Below are 15,499 nucleotides of genomic sequence, written 5' to 3'. Positions count from 1 at the left end.
GGGTATGGACCAAATAAACACATTTCCCTAGTATGCTTGAAGATGACAACCAGCAAAGGGAAGCAGAAGCCTAAGGAATAAGGGAAAATTATTTTTTACTATTTACCTCTTCCCTTTCGCTTCAAGAAGTCTTATTCTATACACCATGACTGTACTTCAGAATGTGCCTGTTTTGGAATGGTGGTAAATCTCACTGCATTGTTTACAGAAAGAATGTTACTTATAAGGAGCCATGGATCTCCTTATAACATATGTTTATAAACACAGAAAGCAAGTTACCCCTTCATTTCCATCTTTCTAAGCTCACATTACTTTATTTCTTGGGCATTTCCTGATACTTAATGATACTTAATAATAATTCCTGACTTAGTACCCTCTGGGAATTTCTCTGACTTTTTTAAGATTTTGTTTATTTATTTGAGAGAGGGAGCGAGCAAGAGAGCATGAATGAGGGCAGAAGGAGAGGGAGAAAAAGACTCCCAGCTGGGCAGGGAGCTCGACTTGGGGCTTGATTCCAGGATCTCAAAGGCAGACACTTAACTAGCTACCCAGGTGCCCCTCCTCTGACTTTTCTGACCACGCTAACTCAAAGGGTTTGCTCCCTCGATTTTCTATTACAAGTATAAATCATTTCTTTTGCAACCAATTACATATATTGCCTTGTAACATCATCTCATAGTTTTAAGCAAAACTTTACTGTCTTTTAAGTATCAGAGCTATACTAGGAACTATAATCGGTTCCTGGCCTCAAGTGCAATCTAGCAAAGGAGTTACAACACATATATGGATATGGAAAATGCAAGTAGAAAGCAGAAGTAACAAGAAAATAAGTGGCCAGGAATAGGATCTCTAAATCTTTGAACTCTGTTTTCTACCAATGTGTACTAGGCCCCCAAGGCATATTAAGCAGAGAAAATACTAGAGGTGAATATCCACTCTTAATTCCTACGACCTCAGACTCAGACTCCCACATACCTCCTACCTTGATAAGCCAGGCTGAGCTATAAAGACGTCTTTAAAGACCAATTCAAAATACAGGTCGCGCAGTTTGCAACTTGACCCCTTGGCTCCTGGGTCACATCCTTGACTAGACATCTGAATTTCACCCAGTGCAAGAGGAGAATATACATATAATATCAAAGGCCCAAAGCAGTTTTCTCAACCTGCTTTTTCATGCCCCTAGTTTATTCCAACTGGTAGAGCTCCTGCCTCCAGCATCACAGTTCAATTAAAGCACCTATTCTTTGGGCCTGGAGTGAGAGGGCAGCCTTCAGCAACTCTTTAAAGATCAGAGTGAGTGACTAATATTTAAGAGACACAGCTCCCATCCCCTGCAGAGGTAATCACTATTCTACAATCTGACACCACAGATTACTCTGACCTGTTTCTGAACTTAATAATAAAAGGAATCATACAGTATGTATTAAAAAATACATAATCTTGGGGTAAAATGCTCACATATTTCCAGGATAATATGATAAACACCAAAATTGACTGTATATTAAATACTACAGAAAAATAGAAAAATTAGTATCTAACTACCTGGGGACTTTGAGGAAGGCTTCAAAGGACGTGATATCTAATTTGAGCTCTGAGCTTAAGTGGTAGCCATGACTAGTGCTCTGTTTCAGGAAGACAATGCTGGCAGTGTTATACACAATGTAGTCCAAGACAAATAAATAAAAGCAAGGAAACCTTTGAAAGGCTAACACTATAGACTAAGCAGTAGAGAGGACCTGAACACAAAAGGGAACAGAGAAGAGACTTATAAAAGAAATCATGGAGAGAAAAAGAGCAAGGTCTGGCAAATGATCCAATGTGGGAGGCAAGAGAGAAGGAAGAATGACACCATGATTTTGAGTGGGTGACTAGCAGAATGATGGTGATTTCAATACAGAGAACAAAGAATAGAAGAGGCCCGGGAGGGAAGTTTTAAACACTGGGAAATTGTGGTGAAAATAAATAGTAAATAACTAGACATGAACGGTAGAACCTAAGGGAAAAAGGAGGGTTAGAAGTATAGATTTGGGAATTATTTGCTTAGAAAGGCTAGCTGGAAGTCAATTGAATGCCTAGCACAAAAGCCAGGATCAAGCACAATAGTAGCCATATAGTAGTTGCTCAGTTGAGGACTCTGGATTAGAGGCTAAGTAGAGACAGATTCGAGATGGAAAGAAAAAAAGAAAAAAAGCCCAAGGGGGAAAATGTAGAAAGAGATGGGCAGGGGCGCCTGGGTGGCTCAGTCGTTAAGCGTCTGCCTTCGGCTCAGGTCATGATCCCGGGGTCCTGGGATCGAGCCCCACATCGGGCTCCCTGCTCCGCGGGAAGCCTGCTTCTCCCTCTCCCACTCCCTGTTTGTGTTCCCTCTCTCGCTGTGTCTCTGTCTGTCAAATAAATAAATAAATAATCTTAAAAAAAAAAAAAAAGAGAGAGAGAGAGACACGGGCAGGGAAGGAGATAGGCCAGGTAAAAAAGGAAGGAAGAGAATGGGAAAATCTAGAAAAATGGAAGTCACAAAACTAGGAAGTTACATATAGCGAGTTTCAAAACACACACTGGAATGCTGCAGAGAAAAATGACAATAAAGACCTGAGGAAAGTATCTGGGGAAAAATGAAAATATTTAACTTAATTATTTCTATCTCCCCTCTGACCTATAAACTCCTAAATGATAAGAAAATGTCTTAAAACAGCCCCAACACACCCAGTGGTACCCACTTATTGGTTGGCTTGATTTAAAATGGAATAATTTTATCAGTTGTTTCCTTTTGCATAACTTGAGCAACACAATTTTCTCCCACAGAGGAAGAGTTCCTTCCCAGCCAATATCATCAAATGTTCCCATTGGTTAGATGATCAAACAAGCATCACAAGTCAGAGAAAGTAACAGAAAGCAAGAAGAGCTGTTTTGTTATCTGGAAACAAGTAATTTTTAATTTTATACATAGGTCGATCAGACTAGTTACATAAGAGTTTACTAAGTACCCCTCTTTACTCTTTACCTCTTTACTGATACTATGCCCAGAAAATACTATCAGCTGGAGCTAAGCCTGCTACCAGTATCTGATACCCTCCTCTGACTCTAGGCAAGTCAATGGTATCATGGCATTCCTCAGAGTTGTTTTGATATGCACCTCAGAAACCAGAGCCAAACTCTACCCCTCCAAAAAAGCTGCCCCAAATCTCAGGCACAGATGTGACATCTTACAATTCACAAGGTTCAGTCACAGCCTTGAACCAGATTTAAGATTTATAGAAGACTAACCACTGATAAACATTCGGATCCAGGCCATAAACACGTCCAGAACACTTCAGGGGGAAAAAAAAAACCCTGAGAAATGTTAAGCATTTTTCCTGACAAGCACACAAAAGCAGCTCTTGGAAAATGTTCCCACCAGTGCCCTTGGCACTGGTCCACCTCCCCTAGACTCCTCAGGGTAAGGCATTCCACTCACTTCTTCCTCCCTGGCCGCAGAGAAGCACCAGTATACTAGACAGATAGCCTCCTCTGAGTGACCCTTATAGTTATCCCAGGAACCCCATGCTACCAAGGAGTCTAGATCCCTATAAAAACCAGAAATCCTATGGCACTGGCTCCTTGCTGCTTTAGCCATTAGAAGCAGTTTCACTGTGTTCCCACTTGGTAGCAAAGGCTCCAGCTGTGGGCAGCAACAACTCTGGCAGGTCACTTAGTCCTAGGCTAGGAAGGTATGTGTGAGCCCTGAAAACCAACAATGCTCATAATAGGAGGCCTGTTGGTAACTCTCAAGCAATTATTTCTAGAGCTTTACACTTAAAAAATGCATTTTTCAGGGCACCTGGGTGGCTCAGTCGTTAAGCGCCTGCCTTTGGCTCAGTTCATGATCCCAGAGTGCTGGGATCGAGCCCCACATCGGGCTCCCTGCTCAGCGGGGAGTCTGCTTCTCCCTCTCCCACTCCCCCTGCTTGTGTTCCCTTTCTTGCTGTGTCCCTGTCAAATAAATACATAAAATCTTTTAAAAAAATGCATTTTTCTATGATCTCACCAGAACTCTGTAAGAGAGGACAGTTATCCTTAATTTTACAGTTGAGGAGACTGAGAAATAGAAAATAGTGATTTGTTCAAGTTCTCTCAGATTTTAAGATTTTAAGATTGAGCTACTGCAAGGACCCAATTGTATTTCCAGTTTAGCCCCACATTTTAGTAATAAGAGGGATAATAGTAAACAGATACAAAAAACATTGTATATCGTGAATGGGGTCTCCATATACCAGCCTGGCGACCACATTTCCCACCAACTAGACCTCAGGAAACAGAGACTCACAGATGACAGACACAGAAGCTTCTTGTATCATCTTCTTTCCCCTTCTACCTTTAAGGTGTATTAGTTTGCTAGGGCTGCCATAATACTACAGACTGGGTGGTTTAAGCAACAGAAATTTATTTCCTTACAATACTGCAGGCTAGAAGTCCCAAGATCTAGGTGTCAGCAAGGTTGGTTTCTTCTGCAGCCTCTCTCCTTCGCCTCAGATGGCCATCTGCTGTCTTCACAGCCTCTTCCATCTGTGTCCTAATCTCTTTTTATAAGAACACCATTCAGACTGGACATGAGACCATCCATATGACCTCAATTTACCACGATTACCTCTTTAAAGGCCCTGTGTCCAAATACAATCACATTCTGAGATACTGGATACTAAGATTTCAACATATGGGGGGTGCACAATTCAGCCCATAACAGTAAGAAAAGGTGAAATCAGGGTTTTGGGGGGTATGATGAATTTAAAAAGCAGTAGAAAAAAGGAAGCAATCCAGATTCAGAAGCCAGGTACCCTGGTTGGTGTTTTCCTTTCCTTTGTAGGGAGACTTTGGAATGGAATAGAAGAAACATACTGGCTGGTTGCTTTAGAGAAAAAGAACTAGGCCAGTCTCAGCTTCCTTCTCTGTTCTGGTCTGCTTCCTAACAGAACACAGGCAGGAGAACCATGTGTGTCCTTTCTGGGTACTAGTGCTCTGTTCAGTGAAGATGGGGGTGGGAAAGGTAGAGGGCCTGTGTTCATGTGTAAAAGAATAAATTTTAATTTTTTTAAAGATTTTATTTATTTATTTGAGACAGAGAGAGAGAGCGCACAGAGGGACAGTGAGAGGGAGAAGCAGACTCCCCACTGAGCAGGGAGCCTGATGCAGGGCTCGATCCCAAGACCCTGAGATCACGACCTAAGTTGAAGGCAGACACAACCGGCTGAGCCACCAAGGCACCCCTAAATTTTAATTTCTTAAGGATACTACTATTATCACCCACTCAGCTTCATCTTTGGAACTTCATTCTACCTAAGATTTTAGTTTTTACCAATGCACATGAATTCCAAGGACTGAGTGAGATTTGTGTATTAGAGGAACAGAAAAGGAAGGAGAGACATAGGCTGTAGGGAAAACTGGCAGCTCAAGAGCATGCTTGAGCTCTTACTGACCAACTGGGCAAGCTACTTCAAAACCCTGTAAAAAACAGCTTATTATTTCAGAGGCACACGTGATGTTGCCAATTTCTCCACAGACAGGCAAGACAAAGAGGAGAAAGAAAGGTTGCAGGTTAGGGAACAATTAAGGCAGAATGTGGCAAATCCAAGAAAGGTCCAAAGAAGTTTAAAAGGAACAGGGCTGAGAGATAATATTTGCAAATCATATATTTGATAAGGGACTTCAATCCAGAATATATTAAGAAATCTTACAACTCAACAATAAAAAGACAGGGTGCCTGGGTGGCTCAGTCGGTTAAACGTCTGCCTTCAGCTCAGGTCATGATCTCAGGTCCTGGGATCCTGTGTTGGGCTCCTTGCTCCGTGGGAAGCCTGCTTCTCCCTCTGCCTGCCACTCCCCCCTACTTGTGCTCTCTCTTTCTCTCTCTGAAAAATAAAATCTTTAAAAAAAAATAGTAATATCCAATAAGTATGGTTATGATGATAATGATGGTGGCAGCAGTTGAGATCAAAAGGAAAACTGTGATATCGATAATAAAGTTTTCATTGAATGAGGAGTTATGGAACAGTTGGGACCTAACTGCAACAAGGAAGGTGAGTATGAGAATAGGTTATGTAAATATTAGTAATGGCCTGGGACTGGCAGAGAGAGACTGAGAAAACTAAACCTCATTCTTGGCCCAGTAATGGGGCATAAAAAAGGCATTACCCCCCGCCCCCTTTAGAAAGGGCTTTAGTGGGCACCTGGCTGGCTCAGTCAGTAAAGCATGCAACTCTTGATCTCAGGGACATGAGTTCAAGCCCCACGTTGAGGGTACAGTTTACTTTTAAAAAAAGGGCCTTAGCAAACAACCAGGTTTTAGTCAGTAAAGAATGTAATTGATTCTGGTCTCAGATGTCAGTAAGAACTCCAGTTTGCAAAGGGCAGAAGGGGCCTGTTATAGCAACAGCTAGAGAGCCCTCATCTAAGAGAGCTTTCTCTAGTTTGTGAAGCAGTAGTAGGGCCTAGTCTTGGGTAGGGATTACCACGAAGTTTGAAGACAGATGCTAAAAGTTGTGGTTGAGCGAGGTCTTCAATTATTCAGGCTTACTACAGGATTTGCATTTCAACAGTGTAAGTAGTAGCACAAGATTAGAAACAATTTAAAAATCCATCAAGAGAGGACAGAGTATGTAAATTATAATACATCCACCAAGGGAAATATTACGTAGCTATTAAGAGAATGCAGCTCTATTTGGATTAATAAGGAAAAATCTCCAAGATATGACATTAAATTTTAAAAAGTGAAGGACGATGTTTGTAATATACACACGCATGCATGTGCACACACATGCTTGTAAATGCACAGATCATCTGTGGACTGATTCACAAAACACAGGTAACAAAGAGATAGGGGAGACAGGGACTAGAAGCCTGGAAGTTTGAAGTAGGAGGGAAATAATGCATTATACATGTATAAGTTTATGTTTTGTGTAATTTTCTATTTTTACACTTATTACTTATTCAAAACATTCTTTAGTTTTTTAATTGTTAGAGTGGCGATGGTTAGGAAGAGGGCTGACAGATTGTGAGAAAAAGAAGGGATAACTGGTGGCCTCAATGAGGGCAAAGAGTTGAGGGAGTAAAAGTTAAAGACAGGCAGCCGTGATCAGAGCAAAATCCTGGAGTTTAAAATTACAGAAAGAATGCTTTCCTGGTGCAACTAAGTCTAAGAGATGGGGGTCCTCAAAGGTGCTCCACTTGAGCATCATTTTTCCCCAAGGGGAATACCTTTTTCAGTACTTCAATAATAGCATGAGAAAAGAACAGAACTTTGTGAGAGTCAATTCATTCCGTCCTAATGATCTTCCCTGAGAAAATGCTGATCCATCTCTCACGCTGACCAGCTGCAACCTTAGATCTCATGGGATTGCTCCAGTTAAACACAGGCCTTCTAATCTATTTGCTCAATTCCATCTCTGCTTACTAAATAAGTCTCTCCTTCAGCTTTCTTTAGCAACCCAAGAGCTTCTGTCAAGGCTTCCTCACGGCCTACCTCCATGTCTTCTCCTTCACTGTCCCTTCCACCTGGAACACCCACCCACCTGCTGCCACCGCAGTCTCCGTTTCTAGAGCTAAAAGTCTCACCTCCTCCCCCAGATTTTTCTGCAGCTAAGCCAAATAAGGTACAGAATCATATCCATTCCACCCACACTACTAACATTACTGCAATGTCATCAAATACTTATTAAGTACATATGGCCAGGTACTCACCCAGCCCAGATACAGAGATGACCTGTATGATCTCTCCCCTCAAGCTGCTTATAGGAATGGCATAAGGGTAGCTAGGTTCCTATGGTAGTTCCTCAAAGTCTATGCAATGCAGTTATCAGCTGAAGAAGTATGAATGTCGCATAAATTTATGGGAAATATTCAAATCACAATCAAAGAAATGCAAATTAAAACAAGGAGATACCATGCTTCTGCCAAGTTGGCAAACATTTTCTAAAAGGATAATACTCAGTGTTGGTGTGGCACATTCAAATACTGAAAGTACAAATTGGAAAAACCTTTCTGAAAACACATGCAGAAGTTTATCAGAAGCCTTTAAAAGGTATATATTCTTTAACTCAGTAATTTATTTGAATCTACTTTGAGAAAGCTAAGTTAAAGACATAATCAAAATAAAAAACAGATTCATGCACAGTGATGCTCATCATAGCATTATTTATAAAGAAATATCAACATAATGTAATATTATTAATCTAATAATCATGAAATCATGTTTTCAAAAAATACTTAATAACCCAGAATAAAGCTCACAAAAATAATCTAAGTGAGAAAAATGTTAAATGCACACATAGTATGGTCTAAATTCATTAACTTTACATTTAATGTATATAAAAATTATGTAAGAAAACATAGCTAATGCCAATAGCTAATATTTTATAGTTACTAGGCCCTGGAAAAAATTAAAAATAGAATTAACTAAGAGATAAAGAGGCACATGGAGACTTCTATGAAAATGCTGACAGACTTTTTTGGCTAGGTAAGCATCCATAAAAGGTTGGCTAAACACTCTGCTAGGTTCTGTACCGGGCTTTAGAACACCAGCAATAAAAAGCATAGCCTCAGCATTCAAGGATCTTACAAGTACACAGGAAAGTTAGATCAAACAGTAAACAAGTAACTCCATTACAACATAGTAAATGCCAATCTAGAAAAAGTATGCACAGAGTCTGGAAACTTAACCCCCAAAACTGACACTTGACTACATTTTAAATGTGAATAAAAATTTAGCTAAGTGGAGAAAGAGAAAGAGTATTCCATGTATGGCAAACAGCAAGTACAAAGTCTCTGAGATTTTGAAAAACACATAGTCCTGTATGTTGGAAGTGTTGACCAAATAGAGTAGCACAAAGAGCTAAGACCGGAAAGGCATATAAGGTCTGTATCAGTGCTTTTCCAATTCTTTTTGTAGAGGATGTGTTTTTTTTATTCCAACATGTCATGGACTGATATTTTTTGTCTAAACTCTGTTCAATGAGACAAGGATATTATCGTGCACATGGTATTACAGCAATCCAAATTGCCTCTAAACGCTCACTTATTTCAATTTCAGTACTTATTTCATCAAAGAGTAGAAACAAACACTTCCTGGGCTGGGCTGGGCTGGTCCATGGACCACACAGGGAGTCACACTGAGCTAGATAGATTATGAAGGTTTTATTTTATCATGAAGGCAATGTGGATTCACTGAAGTATATTTTTTTCTGATTTCCTCTTTTTTAAATCATAGTTTTACTAATTTACAATCCCCCCAAAAAAGGTACTATTATTCTCCCCATCTTGTGGGTTAGGAAAATATGGCTCATTAAGGTTAAAAAAACTTTCTCACAATGATACACTGAGAAAAAAATATGGCAACTAATATCACAGGCAAGGATTAGTTTCCCTAAAACAATAAAAGCTCCTGGGAATAAAAAGTTCAATAGAAAAAAATGGGCAAGGAATATGAATAGACTGTTCACAAAACAGTAAATACTAACAGCCTTTACTTGTATGAAAACATGCCTAACTGTACTAAGATACACAAACTTAAATTCTACTGAGAAAACATTGCCTAGCAGACTAGCAAAAATCCAAAAATTTGAACAAATCATTCTATTGGTGGATTTGGAAAGAGAAAAAAAAGCACCCTTACAACATTACTAGTAGGAGTATAAATTGGTACAGTATCTGTGCAAGGCAGATACCCTTTGGGGTAGTCATCAAAGCTGCTAGAAATATCCTCTTTCTCTTTCAAAGTATACTATACTCTTCATTGAAAGTTAAATATGGTTGTATGATTTGCTTCACCCAAGGAAATACGAGGAGAAGTGATATATCATATCTTCTGGGTGGAAGTTTTAAGAACCAGAGTGCAATTTGCTATGTTCTCTTTCATGTATCTTTTCTTTCCCTCTATCACTCATACTGACAATGTCTTCGATGCAGGCTGTTCCACCAGTCTGGACTGCAGAGAGAAGACAACTTAAAGCAGAAGTCCTGGACATGCAGGATGACAAGCAGCATGAGCAAAATAAACCTTTACTGTTTTAAGCTACTGACAAATGGAGGGCAATGTGGCAATTTTTATCAAATTTATAAATACATATCCCCTCAAATATACTTGCAAAATGACGTATGTAAAAGGTGCTCATTTACAACATGGTTTGTAATGACTGGAAACAACCAAATGAACCAAATTAACATCAACAGAATACTAAATACTTGCAGGACCTTCATACAGCAAAATATCTGTAGCTATTGAGAAAAAATAATCTTAGAGCTAATATGGATCTCCAAATGAAAAAATAAGATGTTCTCAGTATGTGCACCAATTTTGTTAAAAAAAAAAAAGTGAGGGGGTTACAATATATATTCATATTTTCTTGCACTTGCACAAAGCAACTCTAGAGCAATAAGAAACTAACAATTATTACATTGGACAGAGCATTAAAGGGTGACTAGGTGGAACTTCTAATTACTCAGGAAAAAAAATTTGGGGTGCTGTACTTAACTTCCTAATGTCACAACCTCAATAAGTCAAGCAAATCTCATGTTAAGTATAGTGTACTTCTACCTCTATCTGACACCCTTCATTAAACTCTGGCTTATCTTTATCCTCTTGGCCACATCTAATCAGCTTCTAGTTACATTACCTGTGTTAAGAATATATTTACTATTATTCTCTTATTCAATTAAGTAGCAATGGTTCTTGGTTACTCTTTTTTTTTTTATTTATTTATTTGAGAGAGAGAATGAGAGATAGAGAGCACGAGAGGGAAGAGGGTCAGAGGGAGAAGCAGACCCCCCGCCGAGCAGGGAGCCCGATGCGGGACTCGATCCCGGGACTCCAGGATCACGACCCGAGCCGAAGGCAGTCGCCCAACCAACTGAGCCACCCAGGCGCCCGGTTCTTGGTTACTCTTAAATAAACCATGCTTTTCCCTAAATGATTCCAAGCTTAGGCAACTGTTTTTAGCTATTCTTTTTGAGAGACTCCAAATTGCCTCTTAAAAAGAAAAAAAAATCATAACAAACTGTGTCTGCTCCAATATATTCTTGTTTTTCCTCATTCAGAACTTTTATGTGAATGTTATTTGTTTTACTTTCCTTTATAATAAGAATTATGAGACCCTTACTTATGGAAAATTAGAAATAAAAAGTTAGTATTATAATACTGACTCCATAAATGTTCACTTTAAATGTTTATCTCATGTCAATCTAGATCAACAGACTCCAAATCTAAAACCTACATACATGTATAACTGTATTAATACATTCATTACATTATAAAAATGTAAAAAGCATAAAAGAAACAATTTAAGATTAATGATAAAAAATATTTTTTGCTGTCACTAAAAGTACTAGCAGTAATAACATTTTTAGTGAAAGCAATGTGATGCAATATGCCTCATTATTTTTTAAATCTTGGTTTAACATTTTGTTAGAATTATTTGAAGGACTGGTTCCACTTTCAATTACTTCAATACTTGGTTTTCAAAGCTGTCAAAAAGATACAGATACATCAGTCAAATGAAAGATGTGCAATTGGTTCCTACATAGCAATTATTCAAAGATTTTGTTGAAATTTGGCTAATTAAGTTCTCATTTTTCTCTGATATCTTCCCAAATATTTTTAACAAATAAGTTCAAACCTCACTGAAAATTTTCATTAGAAATATTTTTAAATATGTTAATAGTTTCTTTCTTTTTTTTAAAGATTTTATTTATTTGACAGAGAGACAGCAAGAGCAGGAACACAAGCAATGGGAGTGGGAGAGGGAGAAGCAGGCTTCCCGCTGAGCAGGGAGCCTGATGCAGGGCTTGATCCCAGGACCCAGATCTCATGACCTGAGCCGAAGGCAGATGCTTAAAGACTGAGACACCCAGGGGCTCCATAAATATGTTAATAGTTTCTTTCCAAGATTTTAGAACATGCAGTTATGGGTTTTTATAGGTAACAGTCATTGTTTCTGATAAAAAAAAAAAACACACACACACAAAAGAAAGCATTTTCAAACATCTGTATTCAAAGCAGCTACCTTTTCAATCATTATTAAAACGTTATCTTCTCTCTGAAGGGTCAAATTAGCAGTGCTTGTAAGAAGCTAGAACAGGGCGCCTGGGTGGCTCAGTTGTTAAACATCTGCCTTCGGCTCAGGTCACGATCCCGAGGGTCCTGGGATCGAGCTGTGCATCGGGCTCCCTGCTCCTCGGGAAGCCTGCTTCTCCCTCTCCCACTCCCCCTGCTTGTGTTCCCTCTCTCGTGCTGTCTCTCTCTGTCAAATAAATAAATAAAATTAAAAAAAAAAAAGAAGCTAGAACAATATGAGCAACAAAATAAATGATAATGATTACAACTGTAAAATGCAATACATTATATAATAAATTAGGTATCCACAAGTCCATAGTGATATAAATAAATTGATGGGAGAAAAGGGAAATCTCTTCCTTATAGGAGAATGCCAACTAATGAATGTAGAAAGTTACCATTTGGCAGCCACCGCTAGTGATGGTAGATTCAGACAGAAGTCATCAATGGATGCTTAGCTCATAGGTAGAGATGCAATGAGGAATAAGATATTGGCATAGTCTCAGTACACAAAACACGTACCAGTTACATCAATTACAAAAGGAAAAAAAAGTGACTTGACAGGTTGGAAACCTGAGCAATAAAAACTTAAATAGGTGATTGAGATTAATATTAAGAAGGGTGGCACATGTTGACACATGTACTTTCTGATACAATTCAGTAAAAAGAGCCCAGCATCATTTTTATGTAATTCTTGCCAAGAAAGCATGGCCTGAGTCTGAACATGAGGAAACATTGGATGGACCCCAAATGAAGAACATGCTACAAAATAAAAGACCTGTACCATCTGTCCAAGATAAAACTGAAGAACTGTTCCTGATTAAAGAAGACTAAAGAGATACGACCACTAAATGCGACATGTCAGCCTGGATTGTATCCTGGACCAGGAAAGAAAAGAGACATTGTTGGGACAGCTGGCAAAATTTGTATGGTGTTTTGACAATGGTGTTGCCATTGTTGATTTCCCGGTGGATAGTTACATTGTAGTTATATAGGAGAGTAGCCTTGGTTTTTTGGGAAATACAAATAGGACTATTTAAGAGTAACACATCATCTCTTCAACTTTTTCTCAAATGGCTCAGAGAAAGATTAATCATAATAGATGGGGGGTGATGAAGCAACTGTGGTAATGTCAACAATCGGGGCATCTTGGCAAGAAAGATTTAAGAGTTCTTTATACTGCTATTTTGGCAACTTTTCCCTAAGTCTGAAAGTATTTCAAAATAAATTATTTTTCAAGTGTTTTTACACATGTGAGCAGGCTTGCATTTTTAATATCTGCCAGGTATTATACTACTGACAGCCCCTTGTCATCATTTAAAAACATCCTCCATCACAAAGGCCCTCTGTAATAGGCCAGCCCAGTGGCCTTGAACTGGGTAGCCAAGGGAGACCACTGACTCTAAGAGGCCTTGTAATGGTTCCCTGTCCTAAGCTCAAAATAAAATGGCCTCAAAGTGACAATGGTACTGAAAATAGCATATAACTTAACCTTCAGGCTCTCAACCCACTAGGTCTATTTGATTTCCATTAATCAGCATAGAAGGAAGCCAACAACCACCTCCCATCCCTTAAGGCTCTAACTTACTTGTCATGCATTCCCAGAAGCACACTATAAGAAGATGACTCATCACTGACTGCTTCTTCAGCACCATATGTCTCCAAATTTCAAAGGAAAAATTGTCCCAACTAGTACTAGAAAAACAGATTTCCTACCTCCTGCAGCCGGAGTCGGACCTTGGTAACTGCTCGGATCCAGTGTGCTCTGGCTTGGGTAAATGGCGAAGAAGCATTTTCCTCAGGAAAACTTGTAACAAAGAAAAGAATATTTCTTTAAAAATAGCCCAGGTCATGGTCCCGGGGTCCTGGGATTGAGCCCCACGTCCACCTCCCTGTTCGGCAAGCAGCCTGCTTCTCCCTCTCCCACTCCCCCTGCCTGTGTTCCCTCTCTCGCTGTGTCTCTGTCAAATAAATAATTAAAATCTTTAAAAAAAAAAAAAAAAAGCCCAGGCCATAGGGTGACCGCTCAAGGTAAAACTGCCAAATATCTTAAGTAAAATGATCTGTATTCATGCCTGGACTTGTTTCATGAGTCAGGCCACTAAACAGCATAGTCCTAAATAGCCAATGTGGGAAAAAAATGCTCTCTAAAATGACAGCTCCTTTTACCTTTTTATCCATTCCCGCTCTTCTTTCCCCATTTTTCACTCACCCAATGAGCCAGCTCACTGGGACAGTCAGGTTTCAGGATTCTAGTAAAAGCAGTGGCAAGGCCCTGAGTCAATGTTAGCACAAAAACTATGCAGACATGTGGACTAATCCTTGCGCCTTACCTCTCAAGACCACCAGTCTCCCTTGGGTGTTCTACATGTCATCCATCCTTAGGGCAGAATTTTGTTCCTGCAAACCCTTCCCGCTCCACTAAGAATTTTGGAAGGCTTACCAATTCCTAGACTACAACAAAAATGCTAAGGAAAAAAGCCCAGCCCTTTTCCTACCACGGTCTTGTTCCTTGAGCTGCCTTAGGGACACCCTCAATGAAACAACAATAAATATAACAAAGTAGTTTTGGGACAGAAACACTTTGCTGTATTAGAACAAATCATCCTCTAGAATCTTAACTGTGGAATAGTGGTCAATTCTTGGTGACAATGCTTCTCCTCTCTCCCACCGAGGTCTAGTGCCAAGGCAGCAAACAAGCATCCACCATCTAGATATCTAAAATATAGGTCAAGCTCTGACGCCATCCAACTGGATCAACTGTTTTAAAATATTGTGGGCACTGCTGACCAAGGTAGAACTGGACTTCGCTTGCACAGCTAGGATCTGAAAGGACACAGCCAGTAGAGAAGGACAAATACCCGTGCTGGGCACTTCTGCTGCTCTACCAAGAACTCTACCCAGACAATAGCATCTGCCAAATCTAAGGTCTACAAAGAGCCATTTTTCACTGGGTCATCAACCACACCTCTTGGATGTCTTGTCTATTAGATGAACCACCACCGATGACTAAAGACCAGGAAAACATAAGAAGAAAATAAGTTTATATCTTCAGTGATGGAGTAGATACACCAACAATTCTTCAACCTTCTACCACTTACAACTCTACTCACTGCTCTGACCTTTTGGTGGAGGCTTTATTTTTAGACCTTGAAATTTGAGAATCCAAGCCACACCTAGCCCTTATCACTCTACCCCAGTGGTTTTCAACTGGGGGCAGTTTTGCCCTCCATGGGAAATCTGACAACATCTGGAGACATTTTTGGTTGTCACAACTGATGGTTGCTACAACCATGTAGTACAGAGTCCAGGGATGCCACCATACATTCCACAATGCCCACAATAGCTCCTCATAACAAAGAATTATCTGGTCCCAGATGTCATAGTGCCAAGACTGAAAAATTGCACTCTGCCCCAACCTAT

At 39.6% G+C, this 15,499-nt stretch overlaps 1 protein-coding gene across 1 annotated transcript in view; it reads right to left on the bottom strand.

The window, feature by feature from the left end:
* UNC13B (unc-13 homolog B) overlaps positions 1–15,499 on the bottom strand; it is a 213,361-nt gene that overhangs the window by 69,058 nt on the left and 128,804 nt on the right. The window contains exon 10 of the mRNA XM_028115241.2: positions 13,793–13,883. Within this exon, the coding sequence (XP_027971042.1) occupies positions 13,793–13,883 (91 nt within the window). The remainder of the gene's footprint in view (positions 1–13,792; positions 13,884–15,499) is intronic.

This window comes from Eumetopias jubatus, unplaced genomic scaffold (assembly GCF_037043125.1).
Source record: "Eumetopias jubatus isolate StellerSeaLion01/CBP00866 unplaced genomic scaffold, mEumJub1_p1.0 scaffold_15, whole genome shotgun sequence".
NCBI classification, from domain to species: domain Eukaryota; kingdom Metazoa; phylum Chordata; class Mammalia; order Carnivora; family Otariidae; genus Eumetopias; species Eumetopias jubatus.
The sequence above is the reverse complement of the archived record's forward strand: the minus strand, read 5'-3'. Positions and strand labels throughout refer to the sequence as shown.